Source organism: Felis catus, chromosome C1 (genome assembly GCF_018350175.1).
Source record: "Felis catus isolate Fca126 chromosome C1, F.catus_Fca126_mat1.0, whole genome shotgun sequence".
NCBI classification, from domain to species: Eukaryota; Metazoa; Chordata; class Mammalia; order Carnivora; family Felidae; genus Felis; species Felis catus.
This window is the reverse complement of record NC_058375.1, coordinates 1,328,732-1,348,958: the sequence shown is the minus strand read 5'-3', so window position 1 is coordinate 1,348,958 and position 20,227 is coordinate 1,328,732. Positions and strand designations below refer to the sequence as shown.

The following is a 20,227-nucleotide window of genomic DNA, read 5'->3' as shown; positions in this document are numbered from 1 at the left end:
GGGTGAATGGGCACCTGGCTGTGCTGCCCACATTTTGCCCTGACCTCACCTGAGCCTTCGGACCCCAGGGGAGCCACTGACTCTCCCCCGGTGAGATAGTGGCGCTCGCCACGTCCCCACCAGCCGTGGCATCGTCCCTGCACCTGCAGCCTGAGGCACCGGGCCTCGGAGCTCCTTCTAGGTGGGCGCTGCGTGGCAGCCTGAGCAGGGATCCTCCCCCCCCACCACCCCCCCGCCCCCCAGCCCCCCCACCCCGGCCCCAGGGCCAGGGCCCATCTGCTGTAGCACGGAGATGAGCACCAGGCCGTCAGGGCAGGAGCGCCGTCCCTGGGGTGCTCGAAGGGCCGTCAGGTGCTGAGGCAGGACCGTGGAGCCAGACCTCCATTCTGCCCGGGCCCCAGGCCGGTGCGGACCCCAGGAGCAAGGACAGGCCCGGGCCCAGCACCTGTTTGGCGTCTGCAGGCTTACCTAAAGTGGATGGCAGACGGGGGCAAGGACAAGCAGCTGCCGGGACTGGAACTGACCTACGACCAGCTTTTCTTCATCAACTATGCCCAGGTAGGAGCCACAGTCCCCACCCTGCCTGCCGCCTCAGCCGCTGGGCACCGGTTGCCCACCAGGTTTTTGGAAGGCCTCCACCGAGGGGTACTTCCGGGGCCACGCTGAGAGGGCAGGCCGGGCAGAAGCAGACTCGCCAGCCTGGAAGGCTTCCTGGAGGAAAAGGAAGCAGAGGATTGGAGCTGGGGGGCTTCAGGTGTAGCTGGGCCAGTTGCGGAGGGGAGGCTGGCTTCCCTCCCCCACCCAAGAAGGGACGGCCTGGGACAGGACAGGCGGGACTCCCTTGTGCCCGGAAAGAAGTGAGAGCACACGCGTGTCCCTGCCCCCCTAGGCCCGCCCCACGCCCGCCTGGATGCCCTCAGGGCCCCCCTGATTCCTGCGTCCCATCCCCCCAGGCCCGCCCCTCCCCCCCACAGCCACGCCCCTCACGCCCCCACAGGTGTGGTGCGGGTCTTACCGGCCTGAGTTCGCCGTACAGTCTATCAAGACCGACGTCCACAGCCCCCTGAAGTACAGGCGAGTAGCCCCCTGCATCCGTGCACGCCACCCCCATCCCGCCCCCCGCCCCCGCCCCCCAGCGCCCACCCCCGGGGCCCAGGCCAGCTGGCTCAGGCCCCTGGCCGCCCGCAGGGTGCTGGGCTCGCTGCAGAACCTGGCGGCTTTCGCGGACGCCTTCCACTGTGCCCAGGGCACCCCCATGCACCCGCGGGAGCGATGCCGCGTCTGGTAGCCGTCGCCGGCCGCACTGTGGCCACGCCCACCCGCCGCGGGAGGCCAGGCGGCCCTCGCACGTGCAGCTGGAGCCGCGGGCAAGGCCAAGGCGCACACACGGCCGGCCCCGCGCGGGGCCTGGAGCGCAGCCGCGGCCCCAGCACCCAGGGCAAGCGGTGACTGCCCGGCGCCCTCCGTGCCTGCGGTGAGGGGCACGGTGCCCCAGCCCTGTAGACGCGTTTACCTGTCTGCACCCTCTCCAAACATCCCAGTCAGCTGTCCATGAGCTTCAGACTTGAGCTAAGTAAACGCTTCAAAGAAGCCATCTGCCTTGTCTGTTGGGGGGGGGGGGGGGGGGGGAGAGGGGGGTGGCCGAGCCCCTGTCTGTACGCACCGCTGACTGTTCGGGGACAGCATCTGGCTCGGCGCTGACTGCTGGTGGCCTTGGGCAAAACAGAAGCCAGACAGGGAAACAGCAGGGCACCCTGCAGAGGGAGGACCACGCCTGGTGAGCCCTCCAGGGTCTCTGTGCCAGGACGCCCCCAAACACTGGCCCTCAGGGACCACCGGTTCAGATGGGAAGAGGGGCCACTGACTCAGGAGCTGGCTGAGGTCAGGAGGTGGGCCGAGGGAACCGGGGAGCCATAGATCAGAATCTACGCTTCGGGGTTTATGTAACTAGAGGCCAGTGGCGGGGTTAAACCACAAAGGGACACTGTCACCTGCTCTGATGTTTTAAAGACCCCCGAGAGCAGTACCAAACAGGGCAGGGGGGGAAGGTGGGAGGAAGTTGGGAGGCCAGCTAGGAGGCCGCTGTGGTCATCCTGGCCAAGGCGAGGGGGGCGGGTAGAGGAGTGGTGCTGAGGTCATCTGAACGCACCCAGACCAAAGAGCCCCAGGCACAGTGGGCAGGGGCAGGTTTCTGCTCTGGACACTAGGTTCCAGGTGCCTGTCACATCCCCCCAAGGAATGGTGTGGGGGGTGGTGGCGGAGCTGGACGAACCAGCTGGGCCAGGCCAGCCACCCCAGTCGGTGCAAATGACAGATCTCATCGGAGAAGGTCCTTCCAGCCGACTAGCCCCCTCCCTAAGCCTCACTGTCCACCGTGCCCAGCAGCTGCGGGGCAACATCTCCCTGGACACCCACCCAGTATGAGCTCTGACCTGACCATATCCTCATCTCCCGCACCCTGCGCGGTCCTCCGACCCCTGACCCTCCTGTGCCAAAGGCCTGAGGCCCTCGGGGAGGCTGCAGGGCCATTTCCTCCCCTCTGCCGGCCCCTCCCAAGGAAGCTTGCAGGCCCACGTCCCCTGCGAGGACGGCGGGATCAGAGCCAATGAAGATAAACGCCGCCCAGAAACGAGTTTAATGCTCATTGTCACAGAGGCCCAGGCAGAGTTTGGTGCCCCAGTCCAGAGATTCCAGAAAGATTCTTCACATCCAGCTCCCAGTGTTCAAGGCAGCAGACGCCTCCCAGGCCCTCGGAGGCCTTGGTCTTCACCTTGTGCACGCCCCCTCAGCACACTGTGGACACAGCAGGGTCCCCGTCAGGCCAGCCGCACTCCCCAGAGTCCAAAGCAGCTGGTCCCACCCACCAGCAGTCTGGGGCCCAAGTGCTAGAAAATCCCCTCTATTCGGGACACAGGAGGTCAGCCACCAGGACCACCCTAACACTGGCTGTGGTCACCTTGGGCAAACTGTGACCCTCCCCAGGCTGAGAGGACGGGCAGCCCCTGCCCTCTGGGGAGAGCCCTGCTGTGCCAGGCCGTCTGGCCACGCTTGCTCCTGGTTCCCCACTGTCCTCAGCCTGCTTCCCCCTGCACAGTGGGGTGACAGTGACATCCTGGGCTGCCATGAGCGCAGAAGAACGTCAACCCTGCAGGTGCAGCCTGGCACCTGGTCGTACCCAGCACTCAACCCAGGGGAGCTGCTGCCCTTAGCGGGCGGCGTGCTCCCCAGGCCCAAGCTCACCTGGGGCGCCTCGCTGGCACAGCCCTCCGCCGGGATGCCCAGGGCCTGCAAGATGCTCTCCCGGGGGACATAGTCTCCCGGAGACTTCTGGACGAAGTGCAGCAACACTCTGTCACCACCTACAGCGGTGGGGAGGCGGTCAGGATGCCCCTGCGTGCTGGGAGGAGGGAGACACCCCTCGCTGTCCGAGACTCCACCTGGTTACCCTGACAAGGGAGCCGTCCTGGCCGCAGCCCACCCAGCACAGAGAAGACTTGACAAGGTCAGGAAGCCAGAGGAAGGGAGGCAGAGAGGGTCGGGACATGCCACCAAGTTCAGCCAGACCTTCCCAGCCCAGGATGTGACCTCGGCCCCCCATGCAACCAGGCATCGGCCTCTGACACCCCTTTCCCAGCCCACCTTTGGTGACCACCAGGAGCCCTCCACTCTGCAGCAAGTCCCCGGACAGGTTCCCCTGGATGCCAGCAGCTTTGGCCTGGAAGGAGGGAGGCAGGTCCGGGTCAGCCCTACAGGGAAGCCCCACCACCTCAAGTCCCACCCGCCCTTGGCCATCACAAACCTTGAGGGCCACATCGCGCACGGGCTTCCCCAGGGCGGCCGGCAGGATGCTCAGGCTGTTGTACCTGTGAAGACACAGCTGGCTAGTCCGGGCCCCGGCTCTTCGGCGAAGACTTGCCCAGCAATTCTATCCCCAGTCTCTACAAGATACACCCACCAGATTCTCACAAGCATCTCACCAGGGACTCGGGGCAGGGCTGGCGGGGGGGGGGGGGGGCGCGCGCATGGGGCAGCCAGCCTGGGGGCCGGTAGGCCTGGGGCCCCGCAGAAGATTTGGGGAGTGTGGGCTGGACCCCCGGCTGGGTGAGCCCAGAGATCTGACTCAGCTGGGCCCCGCTAGTCAGGCCAGGCAGCCAGCCTACGACACAGGCACCCAAGGTGGCCGGAAAGGGGGTAGATCTTGGGTGAGAGGCCTAACCAACAGCCGTAACGGACACCCAGCACCCAAGAGAGAGTCCTTAGAAGGACTGACCGAGCAGTGGATGCCCCCAGAGCCTCATGCCCAGGAAGAGGGCAGCAGGGGGAAGAGGAATGAGAAGAGGCGGCTGCCCCGCCCGCTCACCGCTTGAAGCCCAGCTCCTTGTAGAAGCGCTTGCTCTCATCCAGGTAGAGCTCTGGAAAGCAGAAGCCACAGGTGTGCACTCACCACCGCCCCCCCCCCCGGCTCACCTGCCTGCATCCAGCCCCCCGCTCCCCTGGCTTGCCCACCCAGGACGTAGGAGCAGAGGACTGAGTGTCCCCACTGTTAGCGGAGGGGCAGAGGCCCAGAGGTGGCAGGAAAAGGGAGGCACGGGGCTGGCCTGGACTCTGCCACCAGGCCCGGGGCTCTGGGAGGGCATATCCTGAGTGCCAGGGAGAGGGGTCTAGCAGGGTGGGCTCCTGTTCCAGCCGTACTCTTTCAGGCTCCTGGGAAGGCAGGGTCTTGCTGCCACCCAGTAGAGACCCTCAGGGATTCGAGGCCAGCATCACTGCTGGGCCCTGCCTCTGTCCAAGGTGGGAGGGACATCGTGCCTGAGGGACACAGGTAGGGGCAACAGGTGGAGAGCCCCAGAGACATGACTGGAGCTCCAGGAGACAGAAGGGTCAGGCCTGGGCAAGGAGGGGATGGCCACTGCCCAGGGCTTGGGGAAGGGTCTCGAAGTAGCTGGTGGGGCTACAGTGGGAGGAGGGGAGGGGAGCACAAGCACCTCCCGCGAAGTAGCCGCCTTCCAGGAACTCCTGCAGGCCCAGGGCCTCGGGCCCCACGCCCACCAGACGCACGCCGTGCTGGTCCAGTAGCCCCCTGAGGCTGCTGAGGTCCCGGGCGATCCAGCGACACACCGAGCAGCCGAAGCGCCGCAGGCCAGCCACCACGCACGCCTGCTCCAGCCACAGACTCCGCAGCTCCACTGCCTGCGCGGGGCGGGCGAGGGGCGCCGATGGACCACCTCCCACGCGCGTCCGTGCCCCCAGCCCCGCACCGCGGAAGCCCGGACTGCGCCCCCAGCCCCACGACCCGAAGCCCGCCGCGCATGCCACTGCCAGGGCCCCTGGGCTGGTGCCAGGGGCCCACCCACCGCCCTGCGCTCGTCCGGCCTCACCTCCCCGGTCACCGCATGCTTCAGGACACACGCGCCCACGCGGGCAAGGTCCACCGCGCTCATGTCCACTTGCTACCGTGCTCTTCGGCTGCGCGCCCCGCTCCCAGCCGGCTTGGCCACGCCCCGCCCGTGCCCCGCCCCCCTGCGGCTTCTCGTCCAGGCCGCGCCCCCAGGTCACCTCTCCTCTGCCGGCCCCGCCCCCAGGCCGCCTCTCCTCTGCCGGCCCCGCCCCCAGACGCCCGTTCCTCTGCCGGCCCCGCCCCCAGGCCGCCTCTCCTCTGCCGGCCCCGCCCCCAGGCCTCCTCTCCGCTACCGGCCCCGCCCCCAGGCCGCCTCTCCGCTACCGGCCCCGCCCCCAGGCCGCCTCTCCGCTGCCGGCCCCGCCCCCAGGCCACCTCTCCGCCACCGCCCACAGCAGCGGCCCGGGCGGCACTTTGTCACTTGTTTTGCATATGCATAAGCCTGTCGGCCAATGGCGTCCCTGCTCTGGCTGCCAGAGAAGCTGGGCGGTTGGGCAGCGGACACGTGGTGCGCCTGCGCACAGCGCTGCCCCACGTCGGGCTGGCTCCGTTTTGCCCCGCCAGGTGCAGAGCCGGAGAGCGACCGGAGTCCCCTGATCCTAGGTCCCGAGTTTGGGGTCCGGGGCGGGCGGGAAGGCGGGAGCGCGAGCGGGACAGCGGCTGCCTAGTGTCCGGTTTGCAGGGCAGGGTTAAGGTGAGTGCGGTTAGCACTCGAGTCCCGGCTCCGGGGCCCGGGCCTCGTCCTATAGGCAGAGGAGCCCAAGGGCTTAGCATTTACCCTTATCTTATTTCAGCTTTAAAATCCACGCGAATGCTTCGCTTTCTCAATTAGATATCTGCGTTGGCTTTAATCATAATGCTGGTAATTTCTTAAAGCAACGTCTTCTTTTAGCCCCCAGACTTTGGGTAAAATAGACCTGAAAGAAGTAAGAGCAGTTTACTACGTGCTTTGCGACTTTGTTTATTGCTCACCGCAGTCTTGTGACACCTGCGATCACCCGGTTTTACCGATAAAGGCCCGAGACGTTGGCGTGAGAAATGAAGCCAAGACTTAACCTGGATAATGGGACACGCAGATCTGTCTGGGCCCCAGCCCTCAGCCTCACTCCCCAGGTCCCACAGAGAGCCCCTGGACCAGGCTGGAGACCTCGGAGTCTCCCAGGTTCGGGAGAGTCATTTAAGGCGTTAAATGTGTGGTAGGTGGTGTTAATCATCCCGTAGACTGTTTTGTTTAGTAAGCAATCAGGTAATTGGTAAGAGGCACTTTCGCGGCAACAGAAAAGAGAGTAATGGTTAGAGCAAATTAGAAACCCAGTGTCTGAGTCTTGCGTGCTGCCAGTGAGACGTGCAGATGTCAAGCTTGGAGTGGGAACAGGCAGGAATCAGATGGATTTGTCTCGTTTGTAACCCAAATGCCTCTGGAGGTCCTTGTGAATGGCCCACCGAGCAACGGGCACAAAGATTGTATGTGAGCCTTCTGGCAGTTTCTCTGAAGTTTACCTCAAGGGGTCCAGCTTTGGCAAACAGCAGACACTTAAAGGCAGCCAGGAGTTTAACGTCTGCAAAGATGTGTTACTGAAACATAATTTTTCTCTCCCAAATCACCCTTTTTTCCAGAGATAGCCAGATCAAGACTAATTTGTTTGTAGAACGAGTCCAGTTTTAGCAAACTTGGCCTAATTATTTACATACGCTCAGCAAGCAGAGCAGATTGATAATATAAATCTTTTAAAATTTGCTGTGCTGGAACTTTTTATAGGAAATCTCAGCTGAACTTCCGGTAACCTCTCGAGGCCGAAGCCAAGCCAAATACTTACTATCAGACAGGCCTGCGATACCTGTAGATTTGGGTAGATTCGTCTTCACGAGGTCCCCAAGATCTCCTGAGGTTCCGGCACCTGCCAGGAGGTGACCTTCTTTACTCACCCGGTGAGGCTGCTGGGAACTCTAAGCGAAGTGTCAGGCCAACATTTCCGTGTTTCGTGAAGTCAACCTCAATTCCTTCAAGCTGTTTGGTCATATCTGAGTCTATGCATCTCTCTCTGAAATATGACTTTCCGGTTGCATTTGTTTAAGAAGTCCAAGAGGACTTTTATCATAAAGATACACGTCTCTTTGAAGATGAAACTCATTTGGTAAATTGCAAAAGACAAAGGCAGTTGACAAGGGAATTCAGTTATTTCTGCAACATAACATTTCACCAGTTAGAATGTTAAGGGATGACCTTATTATCAACACAAATTAAAACGGCAGGAATTTCATATAGTATATTTGAAGTTCTAGCACTTACCCAGGCAATACAACCTAAGATTTGTCATTATTTGTTTGACAGGGCTTTCCAAGTAACTTAACATACCAAATAAACAAGCCCAATTGGTCAAAAGGACTTCATTTACAACTTAAATCTTGGGGAAGTTTGTTAAAAACTTCAGAAAATTATGAAGCACGTGCCTAGATAGGATTACAGATCATTATAAAACTTAAAACTTTTATTTATTTATTTAACCAAGGTGGCAATAAGAGATTCCAAAGGCAAATACGTAGGGTTGGATAGTGGTTAGCAAAACTCAGCTCCTTTAATATTGATGAGTTTTAGTTCTTAAGTAACCAAAGACTCAATGAAGACAGAGCATAAAAACCTTGATTTTCCAGGGAGACAAAAGAGAAAAAAACCCTTGGGGCGCCTGGGTGTCTCAGTCGGTTAAGCGTCCGACTTCAGCTCGGGTCACGATCTCACGGTTCGTGAGTTCGAGCCCCGCGTCGGGCTCTGTGCTGACAGCTCGGAGCCTGGAGCCTGTTTCAGATTCTGTGTCTCCCTCTCTCTCTGCCCCTCCCCCGCTCACACTCTGTCTCTCTCTCTCTCAAAAATAAAAATTAAAACATCTTAATAAATAAGAGAGAAAAAAATCCTTTTATTACATTTTTTTAATCAAGAGCAGACCAACAATCCAAGAAAACTTTGTCTTTAAACAGAGAGAAAAGCAGAATTTTAATGTTATACCGGTGTACTTTTATTTTTGTAATATTTATTTATTTTGAGAGAGAGAGGGAGAGAGCTCAAGTGCGGGAGGGGCAGAGAGAGGGGGAGAGAAAGAAGCCCGAGCAGGCTCCACAGGCTGTCAGCACAGAGCCCGACCACGTGGGGCTCAACCCCTGAGCTGTGAGATCATGACCTGAGCGGAGATCAAGAGTTGGGCGCTTAACCGAGTGAGCCACCCCGGCGCCCCCTACCAGTATCCTTTTAAAATATATTTAGGGGCAAAATGAACCGTCATTTCAAGGAATCCCTTCGCCAACAATTTGCGACAGAGAGAACACGAGGTTATTTGACCTCCGGTAAACCTAGGTAGAAAAATTTTCATGTTTATGTTGATGACTCTAAAGACATGTCTGTCAGAATCGAGCCAACCAATTAGTGTAAATGCCAAATGTGTTCCACCTGTGTGTCCCCCGCTGTCGAGTTTTCCCTGGGGCTCCCGTAAAGGGGGTGCCCTTCGCTCCTGGACACCGAGGAGGAGGGGCCGGTGGCCCCCGAGGCACCCAGAATTGTACAGGAGCCGGCTATGCAGGCCGCACCCAAGGCGGTGCACAGACAGGAGGAGGGGGAGGGGAAGGGGGAAGAGGTGGGGTGCAGGAATGCTGGAAGCTGGAAAAAGCCCAGAGGACAGAGAAAGAGGCCTCCCGGTCCCCAAGCCTGTCAGCTCGGACACATGAGCGGACGCAGATTATTTTTTCGTCCACGAGCAAGTGGAAATGGGCAGTCGTGCCGGACCAGAGAAGACGGGGAGCTTCCCTGAAACAAAAGGGGTTTCAGCAGCTGCTTGGGAATTTTCCATAAAGTCCCTGTCCCTGGATAGACTAACCGGAGCCAATTGGCTCCAGTTATCACACTCAATAACCCCGGGAATGAAGGAGGGAGAGGCCCCCACACACAGCTAGAGTAACCTGAGTCTGTCAGGAGGAACAGTGATAGTGTCAGAGTCCCTTCCGTTAGGGATGGCCTGTGCTTCCTCCAGCAACCTGGGTTTTTCCAGATGAGGCCTGTTTAGACAACCATCCAGTATATCAGGAGGGAGTTCATCAGCCTGGTTAGTGGCCAAACACATTCTGCAAGAGGCCCTTCGATCAGGGTCGTGATTTAGGGCCATGCAGGGCTGGACACAGGGTGCCTCGGACCATTTGCCCCGTTTCCTGCAGAAGAGATCTAACTGATAAGTCGTACTGAAGCTTTAAAAGTCCCGTTAATGGGCTATTTTTTCTTGTCTCCTCAGGAGTACTGAGGCCGTGCAGTTTGACAGAAGACCTTTTTTGAATCTTGCGATCTGTATTGATTCCAGTGGATTAAAAGGCATCCCAAGGGAGAGACCTTGGGGACCAAGGAAGAAGCCTAGGGGTTCATTACCAAGAATCCCCCCTGGCCCGACTCCCGGGTGACGTCTCGTGCGGAATATGTTACAGGTTCCCGGTGTCAGAGCGACTGGAGGGGTCCCTCAAACAAAATCACTGTGATCACTGGGCAGCTGAAAAGGCCCCCCTCTCCCCGACGCATGCTAGACTGCAAAATGGGTGTCTGCACATGGACCAAAACACTGCGCTGCGCCTTGCCATGAAGGCCGTGCCATTTTTCACCCATGGCAAACACCAGAAGAGCTTTATAAGGGGAAATTATCCAATTTTGTAATTTTAGTAGTCAGTAGGGGACACTGATGAAAAAATAGTAAAGAGCGAAATCCATCACAGTGTAAGCAACATTCCAGCATATGTAGACTTTTACAGCGAACTTCTCTAGGAAGCCATCCCCAGTGGGGCTTTGATTCAATCGAGTGCTGGTTTCGGCCCACCCTGAGCCTAAGTCTTGCAGCCAGAAGCGGCTAGACCAGGGATGTGGAGGGGATCACATTAGACCAATGAGGAGGAAACTTCACGTGAGAGTCTTTAAGATTAGCAGCCATCCTGGGGACTTAGGTGGCTGTCCTAACTCCCAAAAGACAACTCTATATAAGAATAGGAATAAAGAGGGGCACCTGGGTGGGTCAGTTGGTTAAGCGTCTGACCCTTGGTTTTGGCCAAGGTCATGATCTCACAGTTTGTGAGTTTGAACCCCGATTTCTCTCTCCCTCTCTACCCCTCCTGTCTCTCTCTTGCTCTCTTTCTCACTCACAAGATAAACATTAAAAATAAAAAAAAAAAAATAGGAATAAAGAGAGGGCATCGAGTTTCTGGGTCTTCTTACCATTCCGGCCAGGGGACTAACTTCCAGCTTCCTCCTCCCTGTAGAGCAGCCATTGGCTAGAGGATTGCAGCCTGAGCAATTGACACGAAAGTGTCCCAATAAGAAGGAGTGAATGACTACATACTTTTTAATTACTGAGGGTTATGGACAGTGCAGTCTCTAAGGAATTTGGAAGCAAGGCTTTCAGGACCTTGAGGGGCTAGCTGCTGTTAAGATAAGGTTACTTTTAGCCTGTAATAAGACATAAATATTAAGGCACTAATGCAGCCATGAATTCCTCGAGGAAGGTCACCTTTGGCATGTTTCAGGTGTCTGTCAGTGGGCAGCAAGCTGTAAGGAGATTTTAATTTAAGCCACATTTCTCTTGCCTTTGTTTCCCTCATCAGCATAGGGTTAGTTTTTCTTGGTAGTTGTCTTATTCATTTAAAATATAATTGTTTTTCATTATTTGAGTTTCAATTCTATTTTACAGGTTTGCACCGGACCCTGTTGATTAGATCCTTTGTTAGCCTTAAAAAATTACACTGCCAGTTACTTTACCAGCAAAAAAATGGTTTTATTTGGGAATAGCAGAGAATTGCAATCCAGCATGCAATTGCAGACAGCAAGGCAGAGGAAAGCCGGGCAGAGGTTCCTTCATAGAGCGCAGAGGGAGCTGGGATAGGCTGTTAACTTCACTGGAATAAGAGCTTGAAGTGTAGTGGCTTCTCATTGGCTGGCCTGTGACAGTCTCTCATTGGCTGAGCTGTGAGAGGCTCTCATTGGTTAGCTTGTGACTGTTTCTCATTGGCTGGGCTGCTAGCATATGACTGTTTCTCATTGGCTGGGCTGTGACTGTTTCTCACTGGCTGAGCTGTGAGAGGCTCTCATCGGCTGGACTGTTGCTGGGTAGTAGGAAGCTTTCCTTCCTCCCACCGAGGCAGTGAAGAGTAGCATCCTCCTGCAAGGCCGGCCTTCTCCTGCGGGGTGCTGCCCGGGTCAAGGAGAGTTCTAGGATGTGACCACCAGGGCACTTGTCCACTGTCCGCCACACCTGGACCTGGAGTTCTGAAAGATGCGTGAAGACTGCCTGCGTGCCTGGTAAGACCTCCTGATCAGGGTCCGGGATGCCCACCGAGACCCGGACTGCTCTCCTGCCTCCTGGCCCCTGGGCAGGGGGAGCCCCGTGGGTCACAGTGCCGGGTTCGGCAAGAAGCCCTCCCTTGGGCACCAGGACCCCTGCCCTCAGAACCCAGAGCTGCCTGAGGAGAGCACACTGACCGAGGACATGGGGTTCAGTGTCCCTCCCCCACCCCCAGCACTGGAAACCAGCCCGCATGGGGCTCCTTGTGCCCTGGAGGGAAGCATGGGGCCGGTGAAGAGCTACCCAGGAAGTGAGCCAAGGGTGCGGTGAGCCGTAGGGGAGGCTGCTGACCTAGGGGCCCGGAGGTCCACGGAAGAGAGCCGTCAGGGGAAGGGAAGGGCTCGGGACCCCGCCAGGGACTGAGAGAGCAGGGGGGCATGGACCCTGGTTCCCCAAGGTTGAGGTGCAGCTCCAACATCAGGGCTCCTTCAAGGAGATGCCTGCCTGTCCCCACCCCCCACCCCCAGTTCACCTGCAGAGAAAGGACCCACCAGGCCAGCAAGGCCCCAGCCTCCTGCCGGCCAGAGGGAAGGGTGCTGGTGGCAGAAAACAGCTCCTCCCGATGGACGCAGGGTTGCTGGCCTGAGTGGCCCTGCTCCGCTCCCTCGAGACCCTGGGCGGAGGCAGGAGCCGAGGGGATAGAGGTGGAGGCAGAGACAGACGCAGGGGTGAAGTGGTCACGGGGGTGGGGTTTGCAGAGGGGGAGCAGGCTCAGGCCTTCGGTGGGCAGCCACTGAGGACTCAGGGCCGTGTGCGCTGCAGGAGAAGGGAGGGACGGGGAGGGGCTTGCGAGGGCTGGGAGGTGGGCCCGGCAGCCAGGACCTGGTGATGCTGTGTGTTGAGTCCCTCTGAGCAGGGACCAGCCTGTCCTAACCTGTCCCATGGCTTCCCTCTGGAAACCTCTAACTCGTTCAACCCCCAGACTGGCAAAGGGGGGGCCACTCTCAGCACAAAATAAACACAGCAGTTAAAGAGCCCGTGAATGCCTGTATCCTCCTGTATTTCTGAGCTCCTGTGTGAGGCTCTGGGCTGGTCTCTGGGATCCTATGGGCATCTTCTTCATGGCAGTGTTTCTAAAAAAAAAAAAGGGGGGGGGGGCGCCTGGATGGCTCAGTCAGTTGAGCGACCGACTTCAGCTCAGGTCATGATCTCACGGTTTGTGAGTTCGAGCCTTAAGTCGGGCTCTGTGCTGACAGCTCAGAGCCTGGAGCCTGCTTCGGATTCTGTGTCTCCCTCTCTCTCTGCCCCTCCCCTGCTCATGCTCTGTCTCTGTCTCAGAAATAAATAAACATAAAAAAAAGGTGCCTAATAGAAAATAGAATCGGGGCAAAAAACATCCCGAAAGACAAAAAAAAAAGCCTAAAATGGCCCAGTGAGGGGTCGGAGCCGGTCCATTGCACGTGCTGTCTGTAACCATGTGTTCTGGGAGATGTTACCTCTTGAATTCTGCGGTGCTTTCGAAGGTTCTGACACACCCGTGATGTGCAAACATCTCACTGGAGAGCTAGCACCTCGCTAACGCTCTGGGTGGGATTTATAGTCTCCTTGGTGAGCTTGGCCGTCAGCCTGCACAGGTGAGCCCGAGGGCACCCTGGGCCTGGGGTGCTGGTCCAGAGGCACTGGGGGCTTCTGCTGATCCTTGCTGCCCCACCTGGCGCCGTTTAGGTGCTGGGATGAGGCCCTGTGGCCCGGTGGCCCCGGTGGCCGCGGGCAGGCAGGAAAGTGACCTGAGAGGACTCGGACGTGACCCCCAGGGGGACCTTCTGGGGGCGCTTTGGGCTGATGCACACTGAGTGGCCGCATCGAACGTTGTATGAAGGGAGGTTTCACGGTGAGCCTGTCACTCCCGAGGCCCCGGCCTGGGCCAGCCGTTCTAGGAGCAGCCTGGTGGTTTTGATGAAGAATGCTCTGGAAGCCGGTGTGTGGGTTGCTGAGCTCCTTGGATTCTCGGGAGACAGAGCAGGGGCTGTGCATCAGAAACGAGTCAAACAGCGTCTTGTAAGACAAATCTGGGACAACGTGTGCCTCAAAATAATGACAGTCATGTATCAGAATCTGCTGTCAAAGTAGGAAGCACGGGCCACCGTAGGGCCCGCAGGGGAAGCGCTCCGTCCACGGACGCTAACTCACTAGTGCACGAGGGGGAGTCACATCCCCGACTGGAAACCCTCACAATCACTTTTCAGGCAAAAATCGTCAGGGCGCTGGGGGGCTCAGTCGGATAAGCGTCTGACTTCGGCCCAGGTCACGATCTCGCGGTTCGTGGGTTCGAGCCCCACGTCGGGCTCTGTGCTGACAGCTCAGAGCCTTCTTGGGATTCTCTCTCTATGCCCCTCCCCCACACTCGCTGACTCTCTTTCTCTCTCTCTCAAAAATAAATAACCATTAAAAAAATTTTTAATAAAAAAAATCTTTTAAATCATCAGTGGATGAAAGTTTTGGGAGAAACAGGAGGTTTACATACTCTCAAAACATCCTTCCAAAATATACTTTTTAACGAGAAATTAAGAAGCAATTTTGTATTTGTTAAACAAACACCTCCAATTTAGAAATCACTTGCAAACGTGACAGTCACGTGTCGTGCCGTATTCGTGGTCCCTCCAGTGTCGCATTCGTGGTCCCTCCAGTGTCACATTCGTGGTCCCTCCAGTGTCGCCGCAGCTGTGAGGTAGGTGCGGGCAGGCCCATCCTACAGACGAGCTAGCCGAGGCCCAGAGGGGCTGGGAGTGAGCAGGGCTTGGAGCCAAGAGTGGTGGTGTCCTCACAGGGCTGGGTCTACACGTGGACAGCACAGGTGGCAGGGAGGCGGGCCCCCGCGAAGTTGATGGGAGGCGTGTGAGGTCCCCGAGCCCCCTGAGCGGCGGCCGGTATCCCTCTGCTGCGTCGAGTCTGAGGGCCCACAGTCTGCCCTCGGGGGCCTGGCGGCCTCGAGCGGGCACAGCCCGAGATGTCTCAGACGTCCGCCTCCTAGAGCCGTCGATCGGTGGGCTGGTCCCTCCCGGGAAACACGGATGCCGTCTCCTCCAAAGCCACTGTGGTGACGTCCGGCGGGGCCTGCGGGACCTGGGTGGACATGGCACGCCCTTCTGTGTCGCGATGGGGAATTTCCACACGAAGACCCGCCTGTACTGGGCCCCGCCCGTGGGCCTTGTGTTCGGGGTCTTCCTGGCTTTCTAAGGCGAGGAGGTGGCTTGGCCCGAAGGACCCAGGCCCCTCAGAGAACCGGGAGCCCCACCCACCCCGACGGCATCACCTCCAGTGGGTAGGGGCCGGGGAATGGTCCATAATACCTGTAAGAGTCTCCCCTTGGCGGGTCCGCCTGCAAAACAGAGACCCTGTGTCACATAGAGTCCACTCAGCATTGGGGGTTGGGGGGACCCAAGCTCCTGACTTCTCTCTGTGTGGCCTTCCCTGAGAGAAAGACCCTCCGGGAGATAGGCCGGACCCATGCAGACTTGTCCGCCAGGGAGCCCAGGACTCGTGACAACGTGGGGGCACTTCTGCCCGAGCCTCCAGCTGCCACACCCTGTCCCTAACGCACCCCGATGTGATGGTCATCCAGGGAAAGGGAGTGGACACTTCACAGGGGAGGGTCCCCCGGGGAACAGGCGCCCCCGAGTCGGGTGAGAAAGAACACCGGCCACTGGGCGGCCCGCTCAGAGCCCGGGACCCTGAGGCCTGCCTGCGGCCTGGGGACCCTGGGGCGAGGGCCCAGCACGGACTAGCTGACAGCCTGAGAAGGTGGCTGACCTTCCCCGCTTGGACTCCTTGCCGAGCGCCCGCTCCCTGCTGGAGGCCAGAGCCGGGTCTGCGGGGCCGGGGCCGGGGCCGGGGCCCGGCCCAGATGTGGAGCCCGCAGCAGGGCAGATAAGCGGGCAGGGACCGAGCGAGTGAGCGAACGATGTGAGGCCTCTCGGGAGGACCCAGCCCTGCCCACGGCTCCTGCTGACCTCCCCCCAATGCACCTGCTGGGGCCCTGAGCCCTGATGGGACCACACCCCCTTGCTTACCAGGTGACCGTCTGGTTTTCATCCTTTTCCTCAGTAGCCAGACGACTATGGGTATTATGCCACCAAGCAGAAGTACGGAAAAGGTCAAGCCCACAAAAAGAGAAAGGCTCCAGGAGGAGCACTTGACATCGGAGCTGCTGGTCCCAGCATTTAAAAGGCTCTGAAAAGGGCCGTTGCACCTAGGAGACAGCAGTGTGGGGGCCTGATGCTCACTCGACCTGGGGGTGGGGGGTATCCCCGAGGCGCCGCCAGGCTCCGCGAGGTGGAGGCAACCGCCCCGTGGCAAGGCGCTCGGCGGCTCTGGGTGTGAACTCGGGTCCCTCTGCCTTTCCAGGCCTCGCTGCTACGAGGAGACGGGTCGGGGGAGAGGGCCGGGGAGAGGCAGCAAGACAGAGAGGCACGGGGTCGGAGGAGACAGGGCAGAGAGAGCCCTGGTCAGGGGGGCACGACCCTTAGAGCCGGCATGGCAGACAGACGGACAGACCCGAGGGAGGCAGGATGTCGCCCGCCAGCAGCCACATCTGGTCACCCCAGCCCCCCCTCCCCCCCCCCGCCCAGGGACACTGTGACTGTGAGGGCCCAGGTTAGCCCTGGGCTCCGGGGATGGTCGCAGGAAGAATGGAGCCCTCGCTTTGAGAACCTCCCTGACTCCAGATCCGCCGGGAGCCCCCATGGCCCCGATATCTGGGGACACCACAGAACCACAGGGGACTGGGAATCTGGCGGCAGCACCCCTCCAGACCTGCCCCAGGGAAGAAGGTCCGTCCTTGGCCTCCAGGAAGCTCGCGTCTACTGACTTTCAGTTCTCGGCTAATGTGATGGGGTGTGTGAGCCCCAGAGTCCAGGCAGGGGCTCTTCCGGAGGCTGGCACACGATAGGGAACAGCAGGGTGGGGCCTCATCTGCCAGGGGAGCTGGAGGAGCCCCTCCCAGGGACACAGGGCTCAGACCACCCCGCGATCATCTACCTGGTCCAGGGCTGGCACTCCTCCAGGGTCCCACTGGGCGAGAAGGTCTCTGGAGGGCAGTCCTCACACACCCTGTCCTGCCACTCGGTGCCTGAGAAGTGACAGGGCCAGGCAGAGAGGATACAGGGGATCAGGCCAGCGGGGCAGCTGGGCTTCCCCCCACCCCGGGCTTGGGTCTGGGGTCCGTCTCTTAGAGGGTGCTGGGGACCAGGAGGCCGGCTGCCCGCAGTCTGCCGCTCACCTCTCTGCTGTACCCTCTGGCCAGGTCTGCAGGCCGTGTGGGGACGGCACTCCGCACAGTCGTCCCCCGACTCACTAACGCAGAAGTGGCCCTGGTCACAGACGCACACGGTGTTCTCTGTTCTGGAGCACTGTCGCCTGGTCACCAGGCCCATGGCTGGGACCCAAGAGAAGGAGCTAAGAGCAGCTGCCGCGGGCAGTGCCGAGCGCCCCGTCCCAGGAGGAGGCCAAGCAGAGGCCCGGACGGCATCGCGGGCCTGAGGGCTCCCGCCTGGGGACAGGTTGGCGACAGGCCCCCAGCCCAGCGGCGCAGCCTGGTGCGTGTGTCTGGGGCCAGCTCTGCTCCCGCCAGAGGTCCCGCCGGGCACACTGCCCGCTCAGCCCGAACCCAGCACCTGCCGGGGAGCCGGCCTGGTGGGGAAACGGAGATCGGTGGCAGCAGGTGCACACAGGAAGTAGGAACCACAGTCAGCCACCGGCCCCAGCCCCGGGGCAGTCCCAGGAAGCAGGACCCGGCCCGCAACACCCACACCTGAAGACCCCGCCCCTCAGGCAGTCTATCAGGCTGGTCAGCCGGCAGCAACAGAGCAGTGAGAGCCCCCTCCCCCAGCTGGCAGTGGGGGGGAGGGGGGCGGGGATAGCGCTGGGCCTGGGCTCACCCCTGCACCCCTGCTGAGGGGCAGCCTCTGTGCCTCTGCACCCCAACCTCAGCCCGATAAGACAGGTGTTTTGTTCAGCGGCATCGCAGGATCTGTGGGTGAGCCCGAGGCTCCCAGCCCCTGACCCCACCTGGCTGGACCCAAATGCATTCCAGCCTCCACCTGTGCCCCTGTCTTTCCTCCTGGGGTCCCTCCACCCCAGACCACCTGGCAGGAAGAAGGTGAGGGTCAGAGCGCTGAGCCGCGAGTAGGGCCCGCCGCGGTGTGGTGTGGAGGCTGGGGGGGGCGGGGAGGTGGCGAGAACCCGCACGCTGCGAGTGGGCGAGGTCCAGACCCTCAGGACCCGTGCGCGGGGCAAGCGGTACGGGACCCTGGGGCTCCATCAGGGCTGGCCGCAGGCTCAGGTGTCCATGTGACCGAAGCGGTCCCTGAGCTCTGGAGGGCCTGGCTAACGGGGTTACAAAGGCACTGACCCCACTCCGGGGAGAGACAGGGGTGGACAGAGGCCCAAGGCTCCCTGAAGGATGTGCCTGCAGACCTCTGCCCCGGAGGCAGACCGGCCTGGCCCAGCACCTGGTCCGGTCACGTGGGCACGCCCCCCACAGCGGGATATGGGACGGGACGGAGGCGGGTAGCCTTTGGGGCCAGTGTTCTTACCTGGGTCACACACACGACACTGAAGACACTCGCTCAGGCCATTGAGGTGGGCCGTGTAGGTCCCCGGGTCGCAGGGGACACACAGCGTGCCGGTCAGCTCCCCGCAGGCCTCCTGCACCCGGTAACCTGCACCCCAGAGGCTCCGTGTCACTCGGGCCCGGGGAGGGCCCTGCGAGGGCTCACGCGTGCTGCCACCCGGAGGCCCCCAGCAGGTGTGACCACACCCCCAGGCCTGAAGGGCACCTGAGCTGCTCCCCACGCCACACACGGTGCCCTGCTGCCTCTCACCAGCGAGCCTGCTCGGAGGTGGGTAGGAATGCTCCAGAAGGAGGTGTGGGCATGACTCTGGAAGGAGGTGTGGGCATGGCCCAGCTCCTGGCCATGAATGGGCTGGCTGGGGCCCCCGGGCCCCATCCCTGTGCAGGAAGGGACCCCAGGGTCTCGGGAAAAAGAGTGGAAGAGGGGCTGAGGGGGCTTCACCCGCCCCTGCCTGTCCCCCTGCCCCCAGGCCTGCACATACCTGGGCCGCACTTCGGGCAGCACTCGGCCCCTACCGGATACTCCTCCTCTTTGCACGGGGCCGCGGCCAAGGAGCAGCGCAGGGGCCCCAGGAGGAGCAGGTACAGGGTCTGTGGAGACAGGGCACAGCTGGGGAGGCGAGGGAGGAGCTGCCAGGGCTGTCCCCGGGGCCCCGGGCTCACCCCCTGTGAAATGTGGGGGCAGCAGCCCTTGGGGAACCGCACGGACAGAGCAGGGACGCCCTGAGGAGTCACAGGCCGCGCAGGGGAGGCAGGCAGCTCTGGGCAGGGGGTGGGGAGGAGGGCTATCTGGGGGGCCCCGGTTCCCGGGCTGACTCAGCCCACAGCCACGGCGGGGGGGCCCTCCTGAGGAGTAACTGCCCCGGGGGCTAGCCGCCAGCCGCCAGCCTCCAGCCGGGCCAAGTCCCGGATCCCACCCTCTCTGTACAAACAAGGACTTTATCATGGGGCACCGGGCTGTGGCCGGTGGGTGGGGAGGAGTTCGTTGCTGGCCTGCTTTCCAGGAGCAGCGCCCTCCAGTGGGGGCGGGGGGTGCTGGCCCTGAGGCCCAGGAAAGGGTTGGGGGGGAAGGTGGACGGAGAGGAACACTGCTGCTTGGGGGGATGGCTTCCTGCCAGTCTGTTCACCAACCGCTGGTAGCAGGGGCCGAGTGCCGGGGCCTGAGTCAGCCCAAGAGCTAGGGCAGCTGGGGAACAAAAGCCTACAGGAGACAGGAAGTGGCTGTGGCCCAGGGCAGGTCCCCGGAGAGGGCTGGGACACACACACGCACACACACGCACACACACGCACGGGCTCAGAGGACTCACCAGGCTCATGTCATCAGCCTCGGGTGCCCGGCTCCAGGGGGGTGGCCCCCAGCCTCAGAGAGGCTCTGTGCTCCCCCTCAGGACCCTTCATTCCCCAGCCACGGCCCCAGGACCCCTGTCAGCAGATTCGACTATGTGCTCAGCCCGGAACCAGCCCTTTCGAAAGTAAAAGAAAAGTTGTTGTGGGCCAATGAGGAGGCGTGTCGTTTCTTAGAACTTTCCTAACTGCCCCGGGGAGCAGGGACTGGAGCCCACAGTGGAGGCTGGAGTGGGGTGCAGGAGACGGGAGGTGACCAGGCCGAGTGATGAGGTTTTTGGGGTGACAGTGGGGTTCGCGGCCAAGAAAGAATTCTTGAAGCCGTCTTTGGTGCATAAAAGGTAATTTTAGTAAAGACGGGGACCTGACCCCTGGGCAGGAAGCGCTGCCCCGGATTCAGGAGGAGACACTGGGCTCACAGCCAGCCCGGAGTCTGGAGTCAGGGGAGGTGAAGTCCAGGGGAAGTTTCCAGTGACACTTTCACATGCTAAAGACTCCCCGGGTCCTGGAGGCCTGGCTGCTGTCAGGCTAAGGTTGTTTTCCCAGTGGGGATTTTGT

The 20,227-nt window shown here is 60.5% G+C and overlaps 3 protein-coding genes and 1 long non-coding RNA gene across 14 annotated transcripts in view; 2 read left to right on the top strand and 2 right to left on the bottom strand.

Moving 5' to 3' along the window:
* The window catches only part of MMEL1 (membrane metalloendopeptidase like 1), a 31,889-nt gene extending 30,299 nt beyond the window's left edge, over nucleotides 1-1,590 (top strand). For all 6 annotated transcript variants that reach the window (XM_045034956.1, XM_023257988.2, XM_023257985.2 and 3 more), the window contains 3 exons: nucleotides 463-558; nucleotides 998-1,074; nucleotides 1,189-1,590. In XM_045034956.1, coding sequence (XP_044890891.1) covers nucleotides 463-558; nucleotides 998-1,074; nucleotides 1,189-1,288 — 273 coding nt within the window. In that variant the 3' untranslated portion in view covers nucleotides 1,289-1,590. The remainder of the gene's footprint in view (nucleotides 1-462; nucleotides 559-997; nucleotides 1,075-1,188) is intronic.
* A 1,030-nt stretch (nucleotides 1,591-2,620) lies between these two features.
* Nucleotides 2,621-5,512, bottom strand: PRXL2B (peroxiredoxin like 2B). 2 transcript variants are annotated; one of them, XM_023257983.2, is made up of 7 exons: nucleotides 5,379-5,512; nucleotides 4,986-5,190; nucleotides 4,361-4,412; nucleotides 3,800-3,863; nucleotides 3,640-3,715; nucleotides 3,241-3,359; nucleotides 2,621-2,793 (listed from the first exon to the last, which is right to left on the bottom strand). In XM_023257983.2, exons 1-7 carry the CDS (start codon nucleotides 5,439-5,441, stop codon nucleotides 2,767-2,769), a joined length of 606 nt encoding a protein of 201 aa, XP_023113751.1. In that variant the 5' UTR covers nucleotides 5,442-5,512; the 3' UTR covers nucleotides 2,621-2,766. The 2 variants fall into 2 exon arrangements, with proteins under 2 accessions (XP_023113751.1, XP_023113752.1); XM_023257984.2 differs by lacking the exon at nucleotides 2,621-2,793 and having other exon boundaries at nucleotides 3,255-3,397.
* Nucleotides 5,513-5,816: 304 nt separating this feature from the next.
* On the top strand, nucleotides 5,817-12,737 carry LOC109502030. The gene is made up of 2 exons (XR_002160348.3): nucleotides 5,817-6,092; nucleotides 9,670-12,737. It is a non-coding gene; the product is annotated as an uncharacterized LOC109502030 (long non-coding RNA).
* Nucleotides 12,738-14,133: 1,396 nt separating this feature from the next.
* Nucleotides 14,134-19,923, bottom strand: TNFRSF14 (TNF receptor superfamily member 14). Of its 5 annotated transcripts, XM_006934232.5 has the most exons (8): nucleotides 19,633-19,868; nucleotides 18,808-18,916; nucleotides 18,288-18,413; nucleotides 16,973-17,128; nucleotides 16,732-16,822; nucleotides 15,765-15,943; nucleotides 15,045-15,073; nucleotides 14,571-14,817 (listed from the first exon to the last, which is right to left on the bottom strand). In XM_006934232.5, the coding sequence occupies exons 1-8, from the start codon at nucleotides 19,639-19,641 to the stop codon at nucleotides 14,722-14,724; spliced, it is 795 nt and encodes a 264-aa protein (XP_006934294.3). In that variant the 5' UTR covers nucleotides 19,642-19,868; the 3' UTR covers nucleotides 14,571-14,721. The 5 variants fall into 5 exon arrangements, with proteins under 5 accessions (XP_006934293.2, XP_006934294.3, XP_006934299.3 ...); XM_006934231.5 differs by lacking the exon at nucleotides 15,765-15,943 and having other exon boundaries at nucleotides 14,134-14,817; XM_006934237.5 differs by lacking the exons at nucleotides 14,571-14,817; nucleotides 15,045-15,073 and adding an exon at nucleotides 16,507-16,628 and having other exon boundaries at nucleotides 15,771-15,943; nucleotides 19,633-19,890.
* Nucleotides 19,924-20,227: the final 304 nt, after the last annotated feature.

Coding starts and splice junctions, on each gene's coding strand:
- TNFRSF14 (XM_006934231.5), bottom strand. Junction 18,414..18,807: donor CTGCCCGAAGTGCGGCCCAG/GTATGTGCAGGC, acceptor TCTGGGGTGCAG/GTTACCGGGTGCAGGAGGCC. Junction 17,129..18,287: donor GTGTCGTGTGTGTGACCCAG/GTAAGAACACTG, acceptor CTTGGGTCCCAG/CCATGGGCCTGGTGACCAGG.
- PRXL2B (XM_023257983.2), bottom strand. CDS start 5,441: ATGAGCGCGGTGGACCTTGCCCGCGTGGGCGCGTGTGTCCTGAAGCAT. Junction 4,413..4,985: donor AGGCGGCTACTTCGCGGGAG/GTGCTTGTGCTC, acceptor TCTGCTTTCCAG/AGCTCTACCTGGATGAGAGC. Junction 3,716..3,799: donor TGCGCGATGTGGCCCTCAAG/GTTTGTGATGGC, acceptor CCCTCCTTCCAG/GCCAAAGCTGCTGGCATCCA.